Raw genomic sequence first — 27,920 nt, 5'->3', positions numbered from 1 at the left:
TCAGTAAAATCTGAGTTCACCTCCATTCTGGTGATGTAGTCTTTAAGTGTTTCCTCCAGCTTTAAAAGAAAGGAATTATCAGTAACATCCATTGGTTCATCCTCCACTGTTATAGGACTGCACTCCATGACCTCCGGTTGAACACAACTCGCCTGCTGGCTCAGTTTGTTCAAATTAATGGACCAGTTCAAACCCGAGCACACTGCCTGTAACAAAACAAGAACACAGAGCTTACAATAAGGTCGTCACATCTGAGGCTGATGCAACACTGCTTCAACCAACTGGTATTCAATTTATGAATGAACAAACTGTCTACTCGAATCATTCAGATATGTCCACACAGCTTTATGTATTAATGGCAGCAATTTACATGAGGAATAAAACACCACATGATGTGCAGTGTTTTATTCCTCGTATATCACAGCAATTTGCCAACATTTTGTAACTGGAAAACAATCAACTTCTGGTGGTAAAGGTTTCTACTTCACATCATCCCATCATTGATTATTCCCCTATATTCCACAGCAATTAGCCATACAATTACAAATTTTTATTTATTAATGAACAACACATAGAACCTTTTATTAGTTTACAGTTACGTTTAATGTCGTGGAATGTCTGCTAGAGAAGTTAGCGTATCAGTATAAACCTGTGATTTGAATTACTACCGTCAGAGCTTCAGAACATCTTCTGACCAATCAGAATCGAGAATTCCATGTTGAGTGCTGCGGTATTATAGTAGTATTTTAACTGATATGAAGAGTATAATTTACCCCAAAGAGATGTTCTGCAATGTAGCTGATGCTGAAATAAGGTGCAGTAAGTTTCCGAGAGGTTTTGGATCCATCTTTGGTTAACACGTGTGTAATAGTTTGTGTGGCTGTGCATTTATCAGTGCAGAGCACAGCCTTCCCTGCTTTCAGTATTCTGCACACACACAGACAGAGAGAGAGAGAGAGAGAGAGAGAGAGAGAAACACTCCAGGTTGTATATACGTGGCAGCTAAATTCACTTTGATGCCATTTTTACATTGAACAAACACATTTCCTGGGAGTTTTTTTTTTTTTTTTCAGTTCTTTCTGGTCCTCACCTTTCAAACATGGCTCTCCTAACATGATCTTCAATCTCAAGATAAACAACCCAATCCTATTAGGGAAAAAAGACGTGACATTTTAGGACACTTGAAATAATTGTACTTAGATTGCTTCTCATTCGGTTGGTAAATTACGCAACATTACATTCCTGACCTGAAAAGCTCCAGACGCGATGCCTCGGGCAACTTTCTCCCTCCATTTCTGAAGAGGGTTTGCAATCACAGTGGCCTTAACGTTAGCTGTGAGGTTTAACTCATATGAGGCTTCAGGTAGCCATGCTTTGTGTTTTACACTGTCCAGAACAAACTGGGGAGTCACTATCCATTTCCCTAAAACATAGAGCATGAACAGGTTAATGAAGAACTATGGAGAAGTTGGATTAAAGGAACACTCCAGCATTTTAAACCTATCTATCACCATGGGTAAGAATTTCAAGATGTTTCGTAGCACTGAGAAAAGAAGTGAAAATCTGTTTACTCCAAACTTTTGAATTGAATTATGTCAGGAAGTGTTTAAAATATGTGAGTGTACAAGAGGAATTACTACAACAGTTACACAGGTTTATATTAATGCACTCGCTCTAATTTCTATAGTAACAACATACACATGGATGTGTATGGTGGGCACTCCATATGTACGGATTAAAAAAAAAAAAAACATGTAATTGTTGATATGGTGATGGTTTCTGTTTGGAAATGTTTATTTAGCATTCCTGGAAGGAGTCTGCAGGGCTGCAACTTTCAGTTTTCCAACATTGGAAAGTCTTCAGGACAGAAGGCTTTGTGACTTCTCAGGAATTTGACAAGAGAGTACAAAAAGAGGCTGGTGAGGGAAAAGCTGTTTAAACATATACTATAAAAGTTTAAACTATAAACAGATAAGAAGTATGATGTGTTCTGTAACAAACAAAAAACTGTTAGTGTTCGCAAATTGCCGTGTATAACACACTTCAGGACGTGTGTTTAAGTTGGCAAGTAAAAAAGACTTAATGCTGTGTCCTGTTAAAGGAAAATAACCAACTTTGGGTTGGCAACAGTAACAGTAAGATTTATGTCAGGACTCATTACACCACCCAGTCTTTGATTATTTTCCTATAACAGCACACACTGTCATGTTTTATTCCTTACTTTCTAACACCATTGGAATACAGCAAAAAGGTATTTCCAGCTGTTTCTTTCCATGATCTTTTGTGGTACCCAAGTGGAATTAAGCAGAAACTGAGGGACATTATGTTGATTATGGTGATAACAAATAACCACAAACTCTTTCCTCTAACCAAGTTGTCCCATTTCTGAAGACAAATTATGCAGTTTTAGAGCTTAATCTACAAATATATGTTTGCTCAAAGAATTTTTTGCATAAATGCTGATTGGCGGAATAAAAAACAAATGTCCTTAGACATAAGCAGATTTTAAGTAAACAAGTTTCAGTTCTTTTCTCAGTACAGGGATATGTGTAGAAATTCTTGTTCATGGTAAATGCAGTTACACCATATTAACAGAAGATAGAGATTTGTTTTTTTTTTAAAAAAAAAAAAAAAAAAAAGGCAGAGTACCCCTTTAATACTAAAACCCTGGCTTAATTACATTCTCTAACATTGTCCTACCAAATCTGTGCTTTTGACCAATATTTTTCTACACCGTTATTAATAAACTTATAATCACCACAATCCTCATCACTAACCTCCGGCGCATGCTGCAAGGAACTTCTCGCTGGCTAACGGCTGAGTGATGATGAGATGCGTCATTGCCTCTTTATAAACCTGCAACACAAGAGGTTTAACTTACAGAACTAGGAAAACATACAACTAACACTCACAGTCACCTTACTGTACTAGTTCCAGTTTCCAAAAAAAAAAGCACTGCAAAGTTAAGAGCATCTTAACCTGTAGAAATGTTGCTCAATATAAAAAACAAAACACACTAATAGACTTTTCATTCTAAATATTTATAGCTGTTCACCATTTCACACTGGCCTAGTTTGAAAATTATTACTACAGAAAACTAAATTTTTCAAATATTCCAGACACACTCATGCACAATCTGCACTCACCACTGAAAGCGGATGTTCATTTCATTTGTATATGAATATATGCTCTATTGCTAAACTACTTAGATATCAGTCCCTGTGCACACCATTAACTGTGTCTTAGTGGTTGGGAGCCTGTAGCATGTTCATAAGCTCGTGTTGTGTGGATTACAGTTGGCTGGACAGAAAAAAACAAAAAAATGCGATTATAAGTAGCCTCTCTGTTTGGCAAAAGTTGTGTACTCTTATTTCATGTATTCTTTAAAACTGTCTATGAATGACCTCAGACTGTTTCTGTTAACTAGTAGCCTATTTATTTACACTGTCTGAGAGTTAATGGCAAACACTAATTCCTATGGGTACAATGATACAATAACTGAAATTTAATGACAGTGTTTATGATCCATTCAGACTCTTATCAGCATATAACGAAACAAAAACTGCGCATTAGAATAAACAGAATTAAACACGGCTAAGCTTTCACTGGTGTGACTCACAAGAGGGTTGTTTCCGAAGCACAGAGATTTTCTTATTCTGCTGTTAGCTAGTGTGCTTTCAGAGTCACGTAGCTCTCTGTAGCCCTAGATGTGTTTTTGAATCCTGTGTTTTCCACAACCTGATAAGAACTTACCAATCCCTGCAGTGATTTCTTTACCTTGGATTGAGTCAGTGAAGAAGGGCTGCCTGAACGCACTAGAGAGTGTGTGTGCACGCCGTACTAGCTGTGTGTGCGCTGTATTAGCACTTGTGTATTTCACACATATTTGGCGGACATGGTACACTGTAATGTTTGGGTCCACCACTCACTTTCCATAAGCGAAGCTCAAGTGCTTCCTTACACTAGACTTTTATAGATTTGAGGGAACGCTCCAGCTCTGCCCTGCCAAAGCCATTGCTGTTGCTAATAGGCTAGTACATTAATATACTAGAGTACTGTCTCATGGAAACAATGTGCTTAGGAGACAAGTATATTCTTTCCTGTTTCCAGATAAAAAAGAAGCTCCTTTTTCGGAGGACGGAGTGCGGGCTTGATTAAGGCTACATGTTTATTTCACTTTACGCGATACAAGCTGTATTTTATGGCGAGTTGTCTACTTTATTATGCAGCCTGCTGAATGTATTGAACGATACACAGACGTACCGAATCGAGATCCTCGTATCGAGCGATATGATACGCAGTATTATTACATCTCTGATAATTCCCTATAGACGTGAGATGCTGCAAAGGTCTTCGATAAATATTTGGATTGTTTTAGTTCCCCTCTAAATCTAAATGAAAGCATTAAAAGCATATTAAGTACAATTAGTCTTTTTTTCCTCCCCAAGATTAGGTGGTTGGGTGGGTTTGATATTTGAATGATTCCCTCCTATGTTCATGAAGCTCCGCCTCCAGGATCTTAGGTGGTTCATGTCTATGAAGTGACTGACAGGAAACACATCCAAACACAAACAAGCATTCCGGACCGGAAGTCAGTTTTCCAAAAGGGTTTTCTCAGCTACTTATTATTATTATTTATTTTTTTTTTAAATCATGTTCTACATATCTTCCAGGTTATGTGTAGAAGTAACGAATAATAATAATAATATAATAATAAAAAAATCGACTACTGCACCTTTAAGTGTGTGTGTGTGTGTGTGTGTGTGTGTGTGAGTGACTCATTCCTATGCTACTTTTCTGTGGCTCTGTAAACACCTACAGATCCTCCTATGTAGTGACCCTGGAGCTTCCTGATGGCCCGAAGCAGCTCTGCTTTCTGCTGGAGATCCTTCAGACCTGACATCTGAAACACATACTCATTTCCCAGCATTCTGACCCAGCAGAGCCTTCAAACTGAAACAACCACAAACACCACTGATAAATACTTTTACTTTCGACGGACAGAAAGTACACGTTAAAGTGAACCTGCTTCATCGACCTGCAGGTCATTTCTGAAAAAGAAAACAAAAGTTTGGTGTGTAGTCTCTGCTTTTACCTGCTTTTCCTGGTGAAACTGAAACACAACTGAAATGGAAAACGTGCGAACACACACTCAGACTGTGTGAAAGCGACTAATCTGTGTCAGTCACAAGCCGCGCCAAAACTCCTGCCATATCCCGAGCAGCTCACACATTTATACACTACAGCTCATGCTCCAAAACTTTATTTCCCACTAACAGCTGTTTCAATATTTATCTTAATGTTTACAAAAGGAAAAAACATACTAAATGTTTCATAATACCAATGCCGGAGAAGTGTTTATTACCCATATGAAAACACCCGCGATACGGACCGCCTTATTGTACTGTTAGGAGGTAGGTATGATATTTTATAACTACACAAAATACATTCACGGTCTCCTGTATTATTATTTTAAAAAACATAAACACAAAAATTTAACCTAAATAACATTCAATACGGTAGATATAGTCTTTGCCAGTCACATGTAAAATACACATTAAACACAAGACACAAGTCTCCCCCTGTACTTTTTGTGATTTGGATTGTTCCACGAGGCGGAAGTTTAGCTGGGTTTAATTCCAATTTGTGTCATAACGCCTATCTAAGTGGACTACTTAGGGTGTAAAAACATTGACTCATGCACACTATGTAGTGCACTAGGGGTTTTGTAGGTAGCGTTTTGGATAGAATTAGCGTTACTTCCTGCTGGTTGTCAGAGACGCTTTTAAGGAGTGTTGTGACACTGTTTATAAATAAGAGGCGCTGAAGAGAGAGTGTTTGTCTCAGGAGTTGTTGTGTTTTGACTTTATTTTCGTATATTAGAGATTTTGTTTTGTGTTACCGGTACAAACTGAAGTCGGTTTTGTGCGATTTGCTTGTTGTGTATGCTAATTTAGCATGGAAAGCCGTCTAATGTCTTTCAGAGCCACTAAACTTGCTCAGCTTTTCCCACAACCTTAGACATTTAATGTACCGTTACATGGAAGAGTCCACGACTTTTTCCACTTTCATTTAATTTGTGCAGATTATTTAGATGAGATGTATTCCAGTATGACCAGTATGGCACAAGCATCCTGACCCAGTAGCATGGACATATTCATCACCTACACTGTGAAATGAAAATAAACCCTGAGGATAAGGATTATAAACCGCCTCCTGGATTTACTATCCTATAAGGTAGGCCTTTATAGTAACAATGCTTAAAGTGTGTTTAAGACAAGACACTACAGGTAGAAAGGACCATATTGGTCAGGTCAATCATAGTTCAGATTTTCTGATCAATTGCTTTAATAGGCTTTAAGCTCCGCCCATTTTGTGCAGTGACGTCATAATATTTATCCCTGAAAAACTTCATTCCTGCCGTACATCAGTTAAAGTATCATTATGATATACATGTCAGTTTCTGTTATAAACCTTACCAATCACACTGACTAGAGTGGCAACACATTAAAAACCACATTGTATTTTAAAACTTATTTAATATAAATTTTAAAACACTTTTCTCCGATTTTCTTTATTTTTCATGGATTCAGAAGCAGATGTTTCTCCATGACTTGCATTCATGAAAGCTCACGTGTTCATTCCTATGCTTAATTAGTAGGATTTTACAGAGGAATTTCCCAAAATATTGCTAACTGTTGAATTTATGGTAGATTGTTTACTGAAAAATGAGAAAAATCTATATGAGACAACAGGCATTATAGTGAAACAAACAGTTTAATTCTAACAAAAACAAATTGTCAAAAGACAAACTGTTTTTTTTAAGTATGCAAATGTATGCACTTTATTCGATAATGCCAGATTGGAATAAATAAAAGTACACTTTGGAAATAGTTTCAGTACAAAAAGTACTTCTAAGAATATCACCATTCAACTGGATGAGACTGATCAGTAGATTGACATCTACTGTTTTTTAAAAACGACCCTGTTCACTAGCCTTAAAGACTGTGCGTGTCATGATCGTTACGTCTGCTCACTCGGTCCAGTCGCCTATAATGGTCCACTGTATATAATAAGTGCTTTATTATAATTCACATAGGGATCATTAAAACACATCTAAGGCCAGAGATATGATCTCTCAGCTGGAAATGGTTCTCTGTCAGGTCAGTTGCAGGGCTAGAGCTTCACTCTACTTCACACTCCACTACTTTTCTCTAAATCTTTGATACTTTGGTGAGTTAATAAAGATTGTTTAAAGACAGTGTAAGCTGCACATGAAAGCTGACACGTCAAGCTGAAATCAATCAAGTACACTGATTGATTGGTTGATTGACATAAAAATGACATAGCTGTACCAAATTCAAATTTCTCTCATAGGTCCATATTAAATAAATATGACAGAAGTACATCATTTTCGACCCTAAAGCTACAAAGTGGGGAAAAAACACAGACACCTCCATGTTCGTCTTTTGTTAGCAACAAGTTAACCAGTTACCTGTGATGAGTGATGTATACTTGTATACAGTCAATTCCATAAGTATTTGGACAGTAAAACAATTTTGGTAATTTTGCCTCTGAACACCGCCACAGTGGATTTGAAATGAAGCAATGAAGATGTGATTGAAGTGTAGACTTTCAGCTTTAATTCAAGGGGTTTAATAAAAATATTGCATTAACCGTTTAGGAATAACAGCCTTTTTTTTTTTTTTTTTACATAGTCCCTCCGTTTTCACAGGATCAGAGGTAATGGGACAATTGACTGATTCCAAGCATTGAATTTGCATTTGGTAGCTGTTCATGGGAACTCTCAATATGTGGTCTAAATAGGTGTCAATGCAAGTGAAGGAGGCCATCATTGGTTGACAAAACTAAACAAACTAAAGCAGAAAGTTTAGGTGTGGCCAAATCAACAATTTGGTACATTCTTAAAAAGAAGGAATGCACCGGCAAGCTGAGCAACACCAAAATGCCTGGAAGACCACGGAAGACAGCTAAAGTGGATGATCGCAGAATTCTTCCCTTGGTGAAGAAAAACCCCTTTCCAACATCTAGCCATGTCAAGAACACTCTGGAGGAGGTATGCATATCGTTGTCAAAGTCTACAATGAAGAGACTTCTTCATGAATGTAAATAGTTTACCTCAAGATGCAAACCACTGGTAACACTCAAGAACAGAAAGGCCGGATTAGACTTGCTAAAAAACCCTGACCAGTTCTGATGCAAGATTAACTTTTACCAGAATGATGGGAAGAGAAAAGTATGGAGAAGGAAAGGAAGGGCTCATGTTCCAAAGCATACCACATCATCTGTCAAACATGTGGAGGAAGTGTTATGGCATGGGCATGTATGGCTGCCAATGGAACTGGGTCACTGTGTTTATTGGTGATGTGACTGACAGCTGCAGAACTGATAGGACAGCACTTCACAGTACAGATGGATAATGACCCAAAACATACTGCAAAAGCAACCCAATGGCTTCTTAAGGCAAAGAAATTAAATGTATGTATGTTAAATGTATGGTGACCTCAACCCAACTGAGCATGTTTTTTACTTACTGAAGACAAAACTGAAGGCAGAAAGACCCACAAACAAGCAGCAACTTAAGGCAGCTGCAGTGAAGCATCTCAAGGGAGGAAACTCAGCATATGGTGATGTCCATTGGTTCCAGACTTCAGGCAGTCATTGACTATGAATGATTTGCATCCATATATTAAAAATAATCCTAATGTTTATGATTATGAGGGACAGCCAAAAATGGCTGTAATTCCTAAACAGTTAATGCAGTATTTTTGTTAAACCCCTTGATTTAAAGCTGAAAGTCATATCTTTGCTTCCTTTCAAATCCATTGTCAAATCCATGTCAAAAATTCGGTCACTGTCCAAATACTTATGGACCTGACTGTATACAGTATAACTCATTTAAAGTTAAGAAGTGTTGCATTGTTTACTGTTCACGCTGTTAGCAGCCATGTTGATTTGACTTCACTTGCTGAATTTGGAGGAACTCCATCCTGAATCCCAGTGTTCCCGATATATAATGCCCTTATAACCCAGGATAAAGCAGTTACAGGTTCATCCCTGACATGCAATGTCAGGCATTGTGAATAGAGATCTCTTGTTCTCGAAACTGAAGTTTGGTATCAGGAATGATATTGCACTTGAATGCTGGATTGAAATCGGATTGGATTTGACATATTTTCTGATTCAGTTTACTTACATATTTTATGCATGAGGCATTTTAACTGACATAACGTATTTTGCATGTGAACACTGGTCATGCCTCTGAGAATTTGCATAACATATCTTGCAGAGAGAGAATGATTCCTATGAGGATACCAGACCAGGATCACGTACAGGCAGATATCAGTATGATTATTAGAAATGGGATCGAGATATCTCTAATTTTCAGACAGTTGTGCAGCTTTTTTTTTTAAATATTGTGGAATGCTTATAATAATAATAATAATTATAATAATAATAATAATAATAAGAAGAAGAATGAGTATAATAATAAGATGAATATGAATAAGAATAATAAGTCTTTTTTTTTTTTTTTTTTTTTTTAAGGCAAGACATTGTCTTTTCACCTGGTCAGTTTTAACCAAACCAAACCAAATGTCATCAGGGCTTTTAAAATGCCAGTGCACTCAGTTGCTAAATATTTCACACCTTCTCCAGTTTGTGAGCTTGGGTAGAGGGATGCTAGTTTCTCGTTAAGCGCTGAGAGAATCCATCTGCCCCATGTCTCTCCTCTCACATCCACACACACAGAGCCCCAGCTCAGGTTCTCTCTCTCCTGTGGCAGCTCTCCGAGCGACTCTGGGACTTCACAACGTCTGAGTTGGAAATAGCTAACAAGACAACGAAGATGGAGGGAGCATCTGCCTAATTAGGCCCTGTGTGGTGACAGGCTGAACCTGACACTTTTCCCACAACTCTCATGTGGATCACACAGCGGCGATGGTGCGCATCCCGTTGTAACATGCAGGCACGCGCTCAGTCCCAGTGTAATTACACTGTAGTTCCTAATGCTGGGCCATGAAACCCTTCCGAGATCTTGAAGCTGCTCTGTCTTCCCAGCAGACGCGGGAAGGCAAGCTCGAGGCTGGGATGGAGTTTGGAAAATAATAAAGCACAAGCTTAACTGCCGAATCTGTCAAGTGAGGGAAATAATATTTGTCCAGCTGGGCAGCCTCTCTCTTTGTGCGAGCTAAATTAATGTTGAGATTTCTGTCTGTGTGTAGAGAAAAGAGTGAAGTGTCAGGGATGTAGCGCGGGCTGTTTGGAGTTTGACAGGGATTATTAAAATCAGCCCAGATGAAGGGGAATGCAGTGGCAGCAAAGCCAAATTGACACTGACACTCTCTATTATACTCACTTGGCTTGTGATGATGCCCTTGATACTATCTCTTCCCCCCCCCCCCCCCCCCCCCCCCCACTCTCTCCCTCCTCTAGCCTCCAAATGCTTGGTTTGTGCTTTGCTTTGCTTCGTATTGAGGATCGTGTTGTGCGTGGAGAGCTGATAGATTGTTTATTTAAAGTAACCACAAGCAGCATGCAGTCAGTCGATTCTCTGCTGTCTTATATGTGCACTTATTACTGTCGAGCCCAGCTGGAAATTGAAGCGCACTCCTTCCTGGCTGAGAGAGATTGAGAACTGTGGCTCGAGTCATCATATAACAGTTGATAACCAGCAGCTCAGTCCAGATGAGGCTGATTTACGGCGGCTGTGTCTTGTAGGATGAGAATCAGATCATCGCATCTCACAAGCCATTGTGCAGATCAGAGGACATGTTCAATCAGCGTTTTGAGTACTGTACATAAGCAGCCATGATTACAGTGAATAGGTTTTCTTCTCAATGCCCGTCTATAAGCTAAGTCAATGGCATCAATGTTGCTGTAGATGTAGGATCTACTGAAGTAGAGAGAGACGTGAGTGCACACAGGGAGTGCAGCCATTCACAGGTATATGTGCACATTTTCTCCCCTGACTGTAAAAACATCATCAAAAAGAGAATCACTTCTTTTTGACATTCCTTAACATCGACTTATTTAAGGATTCAGAAACATTTAGCACAAATACAGAATGTTATTTTTCTGACGTGATTGAAATAAAAAGAAAATCTGAATCCAGAATTAGGATGTGCATGGTTATTTAAACATCCACATAACATACACAGACTGTAAGGACTAAACACATATTTTTTTTTTTTGGGAATTTTTGTAACAAAGAATTCTGGATACAGGTTTAAAACAGTTATGAACATAGATATAAGAATGCTCCTATATTCCACATTAGCCAACTACTTTCATACGTAAATGCGCCTGGCTTATAAACAAGAATTGCTGCTGCAAGTCTGTGGATGTACATGTAAATATAGCGGTACTGTCAATACTCTGATTAAGTCTAACTGCTGGAAACTTGGGCAAAGCAGTGAGATGCAGGCTAATGTAAATGTGAAAGAAATGATCATAAACCAAGGCCTGCCTGTCTTGAGCAACTGTTTTACTTATATGATATTTTAAAATCTGTTACATACTTATTACAACTATAATAATAGAGTAATAATAATTTACTGACAATTTATTGTGCTTGTATAATTCATATAACAGTTATCAGCAATTCAGCAATAATAAGATCACATACAGTATACACTGTTCAGCAAAGTAAGGAATAACACAGGACGGGGCATGTGGTTATAAGAAAATAATCAATAATGAGGATAGTGTGATACGGCCCAAAGCAAAGCAGAGTTACTGTTACCACCCTGAAGTTAATGTCCTGAAGTATTTTATTTCTCTTACACCTCAGTGGTTTGCCAATGCAAACAATTTATTGATTTATTAACAGAAGAAACATCATCCTTTTATCTGTTCAAGGGAACGTCCACAAAACATGTTAGTTCCTGTTACCACTTATGTTATAGCAGCTATAGACAGTCTTTTCCTCTCTCTCCAAGGAAAAAAAATGCAGCTTTTTACCTACCCAGAAACCAAATAGCCTTCCATCCTACCTTTACCTACCCAGAAACCAAATATCCATTCCAAAGTTATAGCCTTCACTCTGACTGGTACAAAGCACTGACACTGGAGAGTCCTTCCATATACTTCTCCATATCAACAATTACACGTTTTTTTAAACTCCCAAAATCTATGTGGGGTGTCCACAGGAGTAGCAGAGTACATGCATTAATATACTGTATGTTTGTGATATGCCTTCCGTAAAAACCATGGACATTCAAATAGCATGAAAATGGTTAAAATGCCTGTCCTGAGTACAAAGACATCCCTTCTACAGCCAAACTTTCAAGAAGAATATTTCTCTTTATCCTACACTGGACCTTCCCCCTAGGGCATGTGTACGCTTTGTGAAGAGTCTTTCTTTGAAAAGGGATGCTTTTATGTGTTTGAGATGAAATATTTTTCTTCCCTTCTTTCCGCAGGCAGAGGAATGGAGCGGCAGGGTGACTCTCCACATGACCATGCTTTCGTGGAGCTGCCGGTGCCGAGCATGCTGAGTGTACTGGGTGAGGCGGACCTCCAGGTCCTGATCCGTGAAACAGAGGAGAAGCTGAAACTCAACGCCTGCAGGTCAGTGGCCCGGGCAGTCACGTGTCCGCTTCAATCTTTGTGTTTGCTTAAAAGAAAACTTGAACTTTCTCTTTTAGTTCAGTGGCCTGAGGGTCTGGCTCTCCTTCTTTCACCTCGAGGTCCATGCATGACACGGTACACAGGTTCAAGTTGTCTTGTTCAATCCATACACATGCGCACATACATGCTGGCACACAAAGTTCCTGTCCTTGAGCAACTCTTCAGGAAAAAATAAAACCTTTTCACACAGAGCCTCTCAACACAGATCTCAAACTGAATATTGATTTGAACTTCAGCGTCTTCGCTCAGAGTTTGCACAAACTGCACCAAATCTATGCTTTTGTTTTCATTTGATTTCGAACTATTTTACATCTGTTTGCTCAGTGCACCGCCCAAGGGCTCATACACACACACACACACACACACACACACACACAGCACCACAAATCTCTGCTGTGTATCTTCAATGGGCTCTCTGTGTTTGAAAGAACCTCTTCTTGCTTTAGACTCCAGTCTGCATTTGATGTAACCTGTTGCATCTACATCTGTTCTCATCCTAGAATGCCTAAAATACTATTAACATTGAGACTAGATGATTAATTGAGACTTGATGAAAAGCACGCCACTTCACCTGAAATCAATAAACTCAAACACATGCTTTGAATGTACTCCTGGATCCATGCCTCTCTCTCTCTCTTTTTTCCGTGCTCTGATAAAGAGGTCTCTCTATTAGACATGGATGCTTTGTTTTGAGTGAAGGACATATTGAAGAGAGCTCCCTAAATAAAGAATGTTTTTATTCTCTGGCTTTTCATGCATTATGCACCAGATGAATCTCATGTTCTGAGATAACTTTTGGAGGACATAGCTCTTTTGACCAGACAGGGCACACACATAATTTTTTTGTTTCCACTTCCTCTGCACTCTTGCACTTCCTCTGCATCTCCTACTACCAAGTCATGACAGCAGGCCTGTCCAATCTGGAAAAATCTGTCAGAGCCTCTTTTTGTCCTTTATGCCACTTAGAGGATATTGACCCTATGTCACAGAGCGTTGTACCCGAACAAAGCCCCCTACTTACTACTTTTTCCGATTACCACCAACGTCTCATCTCTCTCTGTCTGGTCCGCACCCTCTGCTCCAAATGGACAAGTAATAATCAAAGATTCTGTGTCTTGAAAAGAAAACCCTTGGCTGTGTAATTCAAGGACTGTTACCCAAGACTGGGCAGTTTCTCAGCCTCTCTAAGCATTAAAGGGTTATTTTGTCTTCTTGGGGTGAGAACGAAGACCAAACCCGGATAATGGAGAACCACAGAGAAGAAAGAAGACAGAGGGACACAGAGAGAGGAACTAGTTGAAGTGACACAAATCCATTGCTTCTCCAGGGTGGACCACCATGGTGGGCCGTGCGCCTACCTAATTCAATAAACAGAGCAGGAACATCATGAAAGAAAGAGGGCAGAGAGAGAAAAGAAGAAGCGAACACGCTCCCCACTTTCATGCCGAGCTCCAACCTATTTATGGGTCACCGTAGCAGGACTGCTCCAGGATGTTCGAGATTTGTGCCATAATTGAAGGAGATTAAGATAGGCCGCCAAACAGCACTAGCTATCTCAAATTGAAACGCTGTTATCCATTAGGTTTCATCAACTCGGACGCCAAGCGAGGCCACCAGCAATGAGAGGGGCCGTAATGAAGTGTCAGCCAAGGAGGCCGGGCGCCATGTTACACCCGCTCGGGAAACCACTTCCAATAGATACCTGCAGCACCGTGACATCTTTCACAATCTCGTATAAGTGAGAGTGTGTGTGTGTGTGTGTGTGTGTGTGTGTGTTCATGGACATGGTGTTTTATCCTGACAAATAAGCCATGGTGCTTGGCGCTGGACGATACTAAGTACGCCAGATCTGGAGTCGACGGGATCCGCTTACACGTTTCTGCTTGACTCTGCGGAGAAAGAAGGGCTCTTTGATAGCACTCAGATAGGCTATTTGTTTCCTGGCCACATGGCTAGGTGCTCACTGAAGCTGGGGCTTATTTGAAAGGGATCTCTTCCTTTCCCTCACTCCTTCCTCCTCCCCACCTCCTCTTTCGCTCTGCCTCCTGGAGCGCGACAGGCCCCCGGCCCACCCACACTAAATTAATTTTGACAAGGAACTTAAGATAATGTCAAAGCGCTGACTAATCAGTGGATTGGGTTTCTGTAAGGCAGGGAGCTGTGAAACATGCCATCATGCCTAATGAAAGACTGCCATTGCTTCTCCCTCTCTCTTTCTCCCTCTCTCTCTTTTCTCTTCACCTGCTAGTCATGTCTGCTTCGCTTGGAGACGAAAAACCATTACAGTCTCAGGGAGCATGATTGACATTTGGACAGAGAAAAAAGAGCATACGACAGGGCTTAAAAGAACTTTTCCTCTCCTCATCCTTTTTCCTTTAGCTCTAGACTTCTCCTCTACTTCCCCTTCTTTTGTTTGCTTCTGTTTCTGAATCTGGCTCCATCAAGTATTTTATTACGTGTGTCTGTAAAGGTATTGTCCGACTTCCTTGTTTGCTTGTTTTCTGAGCCGCTTTCTCTCGCTCTCTCAGTCTAAAAAGTGATGGCGTTAATCCTATAGGGTTGATTGATCTTGAGGTTGTTAGCTTTCCTCTGTAGTAGAGGTCACACACTGGGGTGACACGGAACCTCAGGCGTCCTGCACACATTTAATCAAACTGGAAATCCGACTATAGTGTGTCCAATAGAAAAGGAGAGGAAGTGGAGTTATTGTTAGAATTCCTGAGTGTTTTCCATTCAGGTGTTTCAGTCCAGTCAAAGTAAGCTTTATGATGTGCAGATTAAAGTAGATTTAAAAAAAAAAAAAATAAAAAAAAAATAAAGCAAACAAACAAGATGGAAACGTAAAAAAAAAATCTAAATAATTAAATTAACTGAAATAAAGTAAATTCTACTTTAAGTAAATTCTAACACACATTTTGATATGTGAGGGAGTCTATGAAGGCTTGTTCTCTTAAATCTCCCTGTTATTATTATTAATTAAATTAATAAAATTAATTAAATTAAATTAAATTAAAATAAATTTATTACATTTAATGCATTTGTTATTGTTTTTGGTTCACGTTTGATACTTCATAGCCTTTAATAGCGCTGAATGGGACTCACCGAAATTTCAGTCACAGAAGTTGCCTCATTTGGTCCAAGGAATTGGACAGCAGGACATCCTAGCTACATATAATATTTCAGTTAAATTCTCAAATCTGATTGGTCAGGAGGTGTGTATTATTATTGAGTAATCGCACGGCTCGGACAGTAGCTGCAGCTGTAACATGAACCACAGGTTTTTATTAATGCACTCATTCTATTGCATTTTTGTTTCCATAGTAACAGCTCATACACAGGGACTTTTATAGTGGACACTTCACATAATGTAAGACTAATAATAAATGGATTAAAAAAAACCTTGTTTAACAAAGAAAAACGTATAATCATTGATGTGGTGAAGTTTGCTGTTAGGAGACATTTATTTAACATTTATGGAAAGAGTCTCAAGGGGCAGTGCTTTGTAACAGTCACACTGCTTTATAGTTTCCCGGAGCACGGGGAAGTCTTCAGGACGGGGGAGTTTATCGTTGCATTAATGTAAGTGATAAGAGAAACTAATTTGTCTCGTGGACGTTCCACATCGGGCTGCATCACACCACCCCAGTGCATATTATTTTCGTATAACAACACAATCCGTTGTGTGTTATTCCTTACGTATTTTATATGTTGTATTTATAGTCAGCTCTGCTTTGTGGAGTGATGTCCTGTAGTAAGGATAGACTTAAAGTGTTTTTTTCATGCTTTGTACTTGTTATTTAAAATTTTCCATTCAACGCCAGTTAATAAATATTATTAAATCGTTCTTTTTCATTATTTAAAAGGGTGACGAGCAATTTAAATGTCCTATTTAAACTTTATGCAAATGTTGCTACTTAAAATCATAATTTCTGAGTATGATGGTATTGTCAGTTGTCTGATTTAATGTAACAAATAACTGCTTGGACATTGAACATTATTTTTAAATATTCTACTTTATGCATTTTAAATATATACATAGCTTTTGAGAAGTTTAAAAAAAAAAATCAGCATTTTATTGAACCTACTTCATTAATTTCACACCCTCTTATCTGGGCATAACTTCTATTACAGCATGTTTGAAGCTCATCTGTATTCATTGATGCTTTCCTCTGTTATAACCTCTCCCAAACCCCATCAACTGCTCCTAATTGAGTCCTCCAGGTACCTGTGTAGTGTCACTATAGAGCTTCGCCCTCAGAGTGATGCCAACCCTCCTGGGTGCCCAGAACGAGACAGGGCACTGAGTGTGTGCTGGCCCCGGGCCACCTGCAACTCAGACAAGAACCTGCTTACCCAGGCATGTGTGTGTCTCTGATAGACAGCCATGGTGATGTTTGAGGATGTTTGCGGATGGGAGCTGGGAGATTTTATGGAGCAGTAGGGCTGGATGGTGGCACAGATGGATCCTCATTTCCACCCGGCTGTTAGAGTAAAAGTCCTCCGGTGGAACCAAGCACAAATCCTGCTTTATGAGAAACAGTAAACTGACTTAGTCCATGTGTCGGGCTTTATGTTTTAGATAGATGACTCTGATTAAGTTATTAAGTCTACTAAAGTTTAAATAAGAGTGATGTCCTATAGTAGTTTGCTTTTATTTTGAATTAGGCAAAATTATGTTAATCTAGAGCTTAAATTTAAGCACAAAATATATATAAAGTAATAAATGCCATTCAGTAAATAATGTAAAAAGCAGTCTTATTATCAGGTGCAAAAAAAAAAAAAAAAAAGTTTGCTGGCTGCGTGTGCAAATTTGCAGGCAGCATCTTCAGTCGGTGAAACAGGCGGTTTATGTTGGCTGTTAGCTGGACTGATTTTACAGCGAGCTTTGGGCCATCATTAAAGGCCAGAACAGGAAGAATCACTGTTCCAGCACAGTCTGTCCCACCGTCATGTCCCGTCCTCATACATATTTCCTCTTTACAGCAAAACGAGGCCCATTTGCTGGGTTCCTGTTGGCAGTTCTACCTTAGAGCAAAATTAAAGCAGGGAATGGGCCCAGCGATGCAACACATGCACGTCGTTCCCTGAGTTTACTGTGGGTGCACGCCGTTAAAATTAACAACACTTTATGTTTGCTGTGTTTTCTTGCGAAATAAAAATGTGCCACTTTGAAATGGTATTTAATGTCTTGCCATTGCAAGGCATCTGGCCTTTCGTATCACTTAGTGTTTACAGCTGAGTGTTTATAGGCCTCAAGTCAGGTGGTGCTGGGAGGCTGTTCTCTCTCACAGACACATGATGCATTGTAATGGAGTGTGTGTGTGTGTGTGTGTGAGTGAGAGAGAGATGTGAGAGAGACAGACAGATTTGGAGAAAATGTCATGTCTAATTTATCATATACAGAGGAGACAGAAGTGCTTATGCGTGGTTATGGTGAAGTTCTGCTTGTGCTGGGATGATGAAAGAGACGTGCCATTTTATTGCAAGGCTGCATCAGACTCCTGAACACACACACACACACACACACACATCCCACTGCAAATATATTGATGTCCATGTTCATTAGGGCTGATGTATCTCGATCAGGGCTGTAGGTTGAACAGCTGGGGGACAAGATGCCAACCCTGAGATTTAACTGTAAATGTGTGTGTGTGTGTGTGTGTGTGTAGTATTGAGCAGAATCTAAGTGAACTGCAGACTAAGATTGGAGAGGCCTGGGCTGGTGAGAAGGTCCCCAGTCCTACAGAATGCCTAAAGTGGTTCAGTCAGAGTAATCTGGGTTTGCTGAAACCTGTCTCTACTGGTCACCAGGAGCTTCTGGACTTCCTCAAAGCACTGGTAATGTATCATATACACTTTGTTATACTGATCTACTGTACCATATAAAGATCATAATATAAGCAGTTAGGCTGTGTAATATTGTAATATTAGTCTGTGTAATTTCAGACATAAGTAGGATAATGTCTGAAATTTCTTTATTTAACCGTAGGTAATTCTACATTTTAAATGGTAATTCATAAATAACATCCTTCATATAAAACCAGAAATTAATATTTTAAATTATACTTTGGGAACTGAATATGAGTGAGAGGAGAAAAATGGAGGCTCTTGTGAGTCTGAGTTTATTGGTGGGTTGTTAGTCCATGTTTTACATGTGTATCGCTACATCCCGAGCAAATCCTGCACTTGTATCAGTCAGTCAGTCAGTTCTCAAAATCCCAAGGACACTTGATCCACACTGATTATAGATTAGTTACTTCCATCTTAGTTTTTATAGTTACATGTTTCCACATTGCCCCCATACCTCATCTACCAAATGTCTTAATTCTTTTAATAGCAACACTTCCTGAAGACGGAGGAGGCTTACACAGAGGCAGTTCTCCAGCTGCTGTTGAACATCTCCTCTCAATGTGGGGTGGCCTTCCCCACCTCTGACTCTTTATCTGAACAGAGCCAGACTTCCATGGCTCCATTTTGCTCTGTAAATGATGACATCGCTCTGGAGGTCCAAGAAACCTGGGATGATATCCGGCTCTTGCTGCGGCGCCACCTGCTGGACAAGTTATCCATGGATGGTTCTGGAGTCCCTCAAAGGGCAGTGTTTCTTGTGCAGCAGCTCTGCTTCCTGTACACCGAAACAGAGGTTCTGGAGAAGTACCAGGCACTCCGGAGCAAAATGGTTCTGGGGCTTCTCAGGAAAAACCAGCCATGCTGTCCAGATGGAGAAACCAGCTTTCAAAGGTTGGCTGTGGTCTTCCAGGCTGTCTGTCCTGCCTTCTGTGCCATGCTGGGTGAGGACATTCACGTCCTGAATGGCATAGTTGAGCCACATTGCATTCTGAGCTTTATGAACCAGGCCTACCTGTGGACGCTGGCACAGGAGCTGGGCTTGCTTATGGAGAAGGAGATGGAGGTGGTGTTGAAGGACAACAGTACACAAGGAGGGAAGGGGATGAGGAGCTCAAGCAAGAAGGCAGCAGTAGGTCAGTGTGTTTTCTGCTTCTCTCTGTAAGTGAGATATTGGCTATATTAGGAGTTAAAGAGTGTGGTGAGAAACTTGGCATGAAAAGGGATTTGGTTCTTGTATTTAGGTCTGCACTTTCTGGCGAATCTGAGTTGAATATCAAGCGTGTATCTTCAAGGTGCCCTGTCTTTGGAGAACCATTGTTGTACCCTTGTATCTTAGGGGTGTAACGTGATGCCATTTGTATCTGTATCTTTTTAGCTCCAAATATTTGTATCTGTATTCAGACTTAAACCCGAAGTAGGCATGGCCTAAACTGGAAGAGTTTTTATGGTCCCTACCACTCTGGCTATGGAAACATTGGAAAAACACAGTGGTAGGAATGCCAGCACTGTCAGCACGGTCTCTGTGAATTCCTCAACCTCAGCTACATCACTTGAGAGACTTGAGAGTGTGCGGAACTATTATTTTTGTTTGTACCTGTCCGAAATATTTTCTCAAAATATAAACAGACTAGTAGCTTAACTGAAACCACAACCCAGACCAGGCAGTTACTAAGGGCTGCCTTACGTGCAGGTTAAGGAATGTGGTTTTATTTGAATTTCATGTCTGACAACTCGCTCGTCACAGAATGAAAGTAGAAACTCCCGCTTGTGTGACTTTTTTGTTGCATCCCAAGGGTTCCCAGTTCCAATGCACACCTCTAGTTTCTATCAAATGCCACGTGAACCTTTCTATCCAACGTACATTTTTCTGGCTGAGAAATTATCCCCACCCCAGCTAAGTAAATTGTACACAGTTCAACAAAGTAGGTTGGATTATGTAGGTGGGAAGTGAGATTTCATTGCCTTGCAGTTACCAGAGTTGACAAATTCAGGAATCTTAAAGATATTATCTCCCTAGAACATTTTCCTTCTTTTAATCCATTCACTTTTACCGTTTCTACCACTTTTATCACTGGGACCATTTAATGGTCGAGCACTTCAGGTCCTACAGTCAGCCCAACAATCCTTAAAATAAATCACCAGAGGCGGAGTAGCTACTAATGTGGACGCAGCGAGCATGTAATGCATGCGCACGTCTATGCCACTTTCCTCGGCTGTAGCCATTCGTGACTGTACGCTGAATGTAAACGCTAGATTATGACACCTGCCTTCAGGCACTATTTAATGACTACAATTGTTATTGTACTATTAGAGAATTTTAATGAGTGCTGTTCACAGTCATTTACCTACTTGCTGACTGAAGATCACACCATTTGCAGGGTTCTTATAAAGGCACTAATAGTTCACCTTCTGCATTAAGTAGCATGCTAACCATGATTCCAATCAAGCAACACAGGTGATCTTATTGAGAAACCTGACCCAAAAATGCATAAATCTTTTCTCTTTGTTTGTTCGGCTCTTAAAACCTTTTGAACTTTGCAGTCTTTGTGTGCAAAGGTGTTATTATTAAGCTTTTATTCATTCAGCACATTTTGCGGGCAGGAGCGTAGCCAGGAATGAGGCAGCGGCTCGGCAAGGGTCCCAGGGGAGAACGCGGCACTTCCTGGCATGCCATGCTGTCAAAGCACTGAAGCATTTAACAGCTTTTCATGCGCTGAGATGGCAGCTTCTTTTAACCCCTGCATCTGAAAAGGAGAGACGGATGTTGTTCCTTCCTTCTTTCATCAGATGTGGACGGCAGAGACTTTTGTGCTCATCTTTTCTCCATTGCTTTGCTGGTCATCCCTCTTTCTTTATGTCTTCTCACCCCCTTTTTCTTCCCTTCTTCCTGGAAGTAATGGGGTGAAGACTGGACTGCAGAGTCTGATGCACGGCTCGACTGATCTGGAACAATGAGGCACTTTAAAGCCATACCACCACACCTCAGTGGGTTTGCAGGAGACATGGATGGGGGCAGGAGGGGCAACAGTGAATGTGGATATGTGTGTGTGTGTGGGTGTGTGTGCGCAGATGTGTATACATAATCCTGCATGTGAAATAGGTGCATTTCTGTTTAATATCAAACTCAATATCTTTCTATTTAAGAAAATGTATTTTAACAGGTAATCAAATAACAGTGCTAATAAGTGCTTTGCATAAGTATTCACCCCCTTGAACATTCCACATTTTTCTTGTGTTAAACCCTGGAATTGGGATTATAGTATGTCATGAACCTACACAAAATAGGTCATGATATTGAAGTTGGAGAGAAAAAAATCAACATAGTTTGAGAAATTATTTACAAATAAAAAAATCCTTAGCCTCACTTCTTTGACTAATTCCCTCTTTACCAGGTCACTGATTTTTGGTTGAGAGTCACGGTTGTGCCATTTTTTTTTTTTCTTTCATATTTTAATAATGGATTTTGGAGTTTGGAATTTTTTTTATAACCAAACCCTGATTTTTTTGTACTTGTCTACAGCTCAGAACTGTTTTTGATAGCTTCTTGGTCTCCGTGATGCTGTTTGTTTAGGTATGTTCTCCAACAAACTCTTTGTACTTCCAGGAATGGATGTATTTATACTGAGATCATATTTTTACCCCAGCATGTATAATTCAAGTTACTTTTATATACTGTGAATTCCATTAGTATCACAATCCACTTATCATGTCAGCACTTAGCCTGAAAGCACACTACAAACATTTCTCTCTAACAGCTCCTCACAATGGTGCAGATTGCTTATGCTGCTGCAGTCTCTCACATGTCTGTGTACAGTGTTTGTTAATATTTAATAAACTTACACTCCAGTAAATTGTATCAGTCTCACTTTCCAAATTTATACAAGATGCTGAACGTACTGTGATGGTGCATGCACTCATGCAATTATAGTGCCAAGATATTTTTTTCCCTCTTACACTCTGTACTGTTTGCTGTCCTGACTATTGATTATTTAGATCATCTAAAGCGAGTGAGAGTTGTTTTAATGAGGAGCGGGAAAATTCAAGTCACAATGTGTCTTACAGTGTGTAATAACAGGACAGCCCTCAGGTTTCTGTGTATTTTTTAAGGAGGGAGAAACCTTCAGTTTATTACAACATGCTACAGAGAGCCAGTTTTTTTGTATCAAGTGTTTGTCTAATGGAAAATAGCAGGAAGAGGAGCTCAAAAGCTTGTCTGGCTTATACCGGTTAAGTTCGGCAGGCATTTCTCCTTTGAATTTTACCAGGAAAATATTATGCATTTCCATTTTTTTTTTCTTTCTAGTAGGACTGGAATAAAAGTTCATTCTCCACTGCGTGCAAGCCTGAAGGGAAGAAAATGTTTCAAGATTGTATTACTGGAAAATCGAGGTGGAAACTGTCACTGGTACTCTTACTGTCACTCCTTCATGTTATGGCGAGGTTGAGGCATCAGATATTACACCACAGGAAAGCTGGCAACCCCTGCTGTGGTCCAGGTGGACTGCACTTCTGGCAACGCAGGGACCGAGCGCCTCATGAATAAATATTTTCACGATCACATTAGGATACAGAGGAAAAAGTAAACTTGATATGAGAATGTACATGCAGCTATTCAAACTTTAGACCAAAACTTATTTGCCAAGAAGTGTATTTTGGACTGATGACCAGTTTTTAGAGCTTTTATTTCACTCAGTTGTTTCAAATATGTCACTTTTAGTCTAACAACATACATTCTCTGTGTGAAATATGTCTGACTACTCTTTATGTCAAGATGGCATGATTTCTTCATTCTGAGAAATAGTAATGATAGGGACAGATTGCAGACTGGACTCAATAATGTTTGGTGTTTTTTTTTTTTTTTTTTTTTAAAAACATGACAGACATGCTGTTATAGGAAAATAATCAATGATGGTGTGGTGCAATAATACCATAACCACCTTGAAGTTGATTATTTGCCAATAACAGCTTGTCCTGAAGTGCTTTATTTCTCTTATGCCACAGCAATTTACAGTAACATTTCTTATTAATTAAAGAATGACACATCCTACATTTTACCCATTTAGAGTTACTGTTCATATTGTGAAACATCCATGGAACAAATTAGTTCCTGTTATCACTTACGTTATAGCAGCTATAAACTGTCATTCCCTCACCAGGCTCTCTTCTTATCTTTCTTTTGAAGTTAATAAGACAAAAGAAATGCATTTTGTCTTGTTGCTGAGAAAGTTCTCTTAGTTGGAAAACTCAAAAAGGGTGACTTTACCTCTGTCTGTTACAAATTGCTGACATTTCCAAAAGAAATGTTTCCTTACAGAAAACTTAACCGTTATCAACATTTCCACACATTTTTAATCTGCGTATGTCTCATTTGTTACTATTGAAATTAAAACATATTAGAGTGCTTGCAGCTGGCAATACTATCAAAGCCATGCTGTGATAGAAAATTAATCAACACTCTCTGACATAGGTATAAGAGAAATAAATATCCACCATCCTGCTTTTGATTATTTTTCTTATAACAGAACACCCCATCATGTTCAATACTTAATTCCAGCTTATTCGAATGACACGATGCTGTATATTTCAGAGTGGACTACACTAGCCTTAGCTCAATTGTACACATGACAAATAATTCAACCTCAACCATTAAAGATGGTGTAAAAGGTCCACCTAAGGCTCAGGGCCTTAAAATAAGGCCTTGACCTCAACAACAACAGCAACAACAAAACAACAGCATTGCCCAAAGGGCAGAAGCTGAACCCACAGCATTCAAAGAGAGTGTGTGTACTTTCTCTCTGTTTTCCATGCCACTAGAGCCATGTTTCTGTGCTAAAGGGGCAGGATAGGAAAAGGCAGAACCAGCTTTGATATGGAAGCCGCCAGATTCCCCTGGTGCCATTGTTAACATCTGCATCTGTGTGGATCTTTGCCTCCGACATGCTGAGCAGGCTTTGTTGTCCTGTCAGTCAGAGTCAGTGGAGAATTCTGCCGTTGATCCGACTGGATGATAAACTTGTCAGTGTTCTTTTTTTTTTCTGCACTCCTTTGTTATGTGATGTTTGGCTTGAACATGAACACTAGTAGTTATACTCCTAACATAAATTTGTCCCTCCTTCTCAGATCAGTCTTCTCTCCTGGATTGAACTCTTCCTGTTTTCTCCTCAGTCTGTCTTCATGTGGCTCGCTTAGGACTGAGGATCACCATAGGCTATTTTATATCACAACATTTTGTAATGGTATATATCAGGTTATACAATTTTTTTTTAAATAAAAATGTGATCTGACTTGACCTAAACATGAGGCCTTACATATGAAAAACTTTTTCTAATTTTTAATTTTTAACAATCCAGAGAACTAATTATAGTGCAAATTCCTTAAGGCAAGACGCTACAGGTGAATGTGTTTAAAAGAAAAAAAAAAATAGATATGGCAATCAGTCTTTGCCACTCGATTGCTGGTGTTCATACAAGTATTACAAATCATACAACTTTTTCAGAAATCTGCATTTATTAATGTGAAAGAGGCTTCATCTGATTAAGTATGTGTACATTTTCATTCTTTATAAAAACCAAACATCTAGCCCTTGGATGATTTTAGAATTAAATCCTTTATTTTCTGTATATTCACCCAGTTCAGTGGAATATCATTTATTTATTGAGAATAAAATCTAACATAAATACACCAATTATAAACATTTTGAGAAATATCCCTGCAAGAAGCTTTGTAATAGGTATAGAATGAACATGTAAAAGTTCATGAATCAGATCATCTAGAAATTTGAGCTTTTTGGTTCTGAGGTAATTTTTTTTTTAAAACCAGATGTGATTTAATGTGTTTCCAAAACATTAAGTATGTCAGTATAGGTATTATTAAAGAAACTGTCATATATATCATAATGACAGATAACTTGATATATATGTAGCAGAAATCAAGCTTTCAGGGATATATGACATGAGTGGGCGGAGCTTAAACCTTTCTTCAAAGTTACTAAGTTTCAGAGAACACAGTGGACATGCAGTGTATCCAAAAAAAATCTGAAAATCGGAAAAAAAAACTACCTATAGTATCTTACCTTAGTATCCAATTAAAAGATCATTATGAATGACTCTAAACCAATTATTTAGTCAGATATTTATTTTCATTTCATTTGAGACCCTTAGTCACTCTGTTTATGCCTGGCGGATTTACACTGCTGTGAGATGGCGAGCAGTCAATTAAGCAATATTGCATGAGCAAGAGTGCGATTATACTGAATATCAGTATGGCTGTGATTCGCCGCTGGCACCAAGCCAGTAGCCAATCGCTAATCACAGCCTTGCTGATATTCATTATAACCGCACAACTGCAGTTGTGATATTGCTTTTATACAACAGTTATATAAACAAGAAGCCCCAAGTTACATCCTCAAGAAGCCACACCCACGACAGCTAGCTGGCTAGGTAGCTTCCATTGATTTGTACATTCCTGTTAAAGGTGCTTCCAGTGATATTGTTATCTTCATCTGACAAGCTTTCATATTTTAAGTCAAAAGTTATACTCCTAAAAAATTAGCATTTGCCATGTCTGCTGAAGATGTCGCCAATTCTAGTGTAGTAATTGTAGGAAGTGCAATTTTATGTGGTGAACACAGACAAACAGAGTGATACACACAGTGAAACGTCCCAGTGCGGTTATAGGAAATGTAGTCACTCTTGAAATGCCGCTCGACCAATCAAATTAGTGGACTGGAACTAACTGTAGGAAATGCCATAATCACTATTGTTGTGACTAGACACTTTGAAACAGGGATGTCTGTCACTGTGTTGTATACACAAACACAAATACTTTTTGATCACAGGGACAGTGCGTCCCCTCCATCATGAAAAACACAATGCTGAGCAGTAAGAATGGCTACCATCCATATCCCATAGCTGCATGTGCAGCAGTTTTAATGCTGAAGTCAAATACATAAGTTCCTTTTGGAGTTTTGCGCTACAGTATTTGAAAGTCTCTATTTGTTTTTTTTTTGTTTTTTTTACCAGTGGCTCTGTTATACCAGTATACTGCTCACCATGACACCATGGTGTGACTGATACAGCCAGAGAGAGTGAATGGGTATGAAAGGAGGAAAGGAAATAAAATCACTGGCTAAATTATTGCATGATTGCCTATTTCCCAAAAGACAGGGCATCATTTGGTGAAAGGCATTTAATAATTACATTTAGTACCCGTGTCAGACGCATGCAATTCACCACACTAATGGGCCGGCTAGGTAGAGCAAGGCCCCATGGGTCTGAGCAGAACATGGTGGAGCCAGACAACACGATCTGGGACTAGATGTGTGTATGTGTGTGTGTGTGTTTCTGTGATAGTGAATGAAAGGAGAGAACAGCAGAGTGAGTGTGTGGAGATGAAGTGGCAGTAAGTGCAACCCAAAGGGGAAAAGCACTTCAGCGTCAGTTTAATACACCAGGCCGGGGATTTGGCAGTCAGCCACACAGCAATTGTTTACCTTTTTGCTCACTGACTGCATCTGTTCTGTTTTGTAAACGGCACTAAACTATCCGGCCGTAAACACTGGAATCAATAACAACTGTTTGGGGATTTCCTTCCCTCCCCACGTTGCTTTTCTCTTTTTTTCCCTTTTGCACTCTCCTTCTTTTCTTGTGCTATTTTTAATGCTACACCTCTCTCTCTCTCTCTCTCTCTCTCACACACACACACACACACACACACACACGCACACTCTCTCGCTATCTCTCTCTCTTTCTTTCTGTCAAGTTCAAGTTCAAAGTGTGCTTTATTGGCTTAACCATTTAGTAACAATGTCACCAAAGCAAATATATATATATATATATATATATATATATATATATATATATATATATATAGACAAGCAATAACAGTGATCAAAACAATAATAAATTAAATAAACTGAACATTCATAAAAAGATGTATTACAAAAAGGAATGTTGTATTTTATAATTATTTAATTAATTTTATAGATATATAAAATATTATATTAGATAAGTATTATGTATCAAATGGGGCTATTTTTCTTATATCTGTTTCTTATACTTATGAATGGTGAATATGAACGTAGCTGCCAGATGTGCACTTCCTTTACTTCCTTCATGTTCCTCTAAAACACAGCTCACTTTCAGCTCAGTGCTGAGAGAGGAGAAGTTTGGAATGTCTGATGCTGTTATATTTTGGATGGGCCAAGAGGAAATGAGTCTCTTTTTTAATTTCCTGTCTTTGTTTTTTAGGTTTATAGGTGTTAGTATGTCTTCCTTGGGTGTTTGAGTGAGTGTGTGCATAGGTAAGTGTTTGTGTGGGCGAGTGTTTGGCTGGGTGTTTATCTGGGTGTTTGGGTGGGTGTTTGGGTGTGTGGGCGAGTGTTTGGCTGGGTGTTTATCTGGGCGGTTATCTGGGTGTTT

The 27,920-nt window shown here is 39.3% G+C and overlaps 2 protein-coding genes across 4 annotated transcripts in view; one reads left to right on the top strand and one right to left on the bottom strand.

Moving 5' to 3' along the window:
• slf1 (SMC5-SMC6 complex localization factor 1) overlaps positions 1-5,408 on the bottom strand; it is a 39,026-nt gene extending 33,618 nt beyond the window's left edge. The window contains exons 1-7 of the mRNA XM_026931279.3: positions 5,096-5,408; positions 4,820-4,953; positions 2,778-2,856; positions 1,248-1,423; positions 1,091-1,146; positions 774-927; positions 21-206 (exon numbers count right to left, since the gene is read on the bottom strand). Coding sequence (XP_026787080.3) covers positions 21-206; positions 774-927; positions 1,091-1,146; positions 1,248-1,423; positions 2,778-2,856; positions 4,820-4,930 — 762 coding nt within the window. The 5' untranslated portion in view covers positions 4,931-4,953; positions 5,096-5,408. The remainder of the gene's footprint in view (positions 1-20; positions 207-773; positions 928-1,090; positions 1,147-1,247; positions 1,424-2,777; positions 2,857-4,819; positions 4,954-5,095) is intronic.
• A 303-nt stretch (positions 5,409-5,711) lies between these two features.
• Positions 5,712-27,920, top strand: part of kiaa0825 (KIAA0825 ortholog) — a 119,752-nt gene continuing 97,543 nt past the window's right edge. The window contains exons 1-4 of one of the 3 annotated variants that reach the window (XM_026931278.3): positions 5,712-6,237; positions 12,444-12,591; positions 18,321-18,489; positions 18,989-19,634. In XM_026931278.3, the coding sequence (XP_026787079.3) occupies positions 12,452-12,591; positions 18,321-18,489; positions 18,989-19,634 (955 nt within the window). In that variant the 5' untranslated portion in view covers positions 5,712-6,237; positions 12,444-12,451. The remainder of the gene's footprint in view (positions 6,238-12,443; positions 12,592-18,320; positions 18,490-18,988; positions 19,635-27,920) is intronic. The other 2 variants (XM_026931275.3, XM_026931276.3) reach the window with 2 other exon arrangements.

Source organism: Pangasianodon hypophthalmus, chromosome 24 (assembly GCF_027358585.1).
Source record: "Pangasianodon hypophthalmus isolate fPanHyp1 chromosome 24, fPanHyp1.pri, whole genome shotgun sequence".
Taxonomy (NCBI): Eukaryota; Metazoa; Chordata; class Actinopteri; order Siluriformes; family Pangasiidae; genus Pangasianodon; species Pangasianodon hypophthalmus.
Note: the sequence above shows the minus strand (reverse complement) of the source record. Positions and strands in the feature narration are given on the sequence as shown.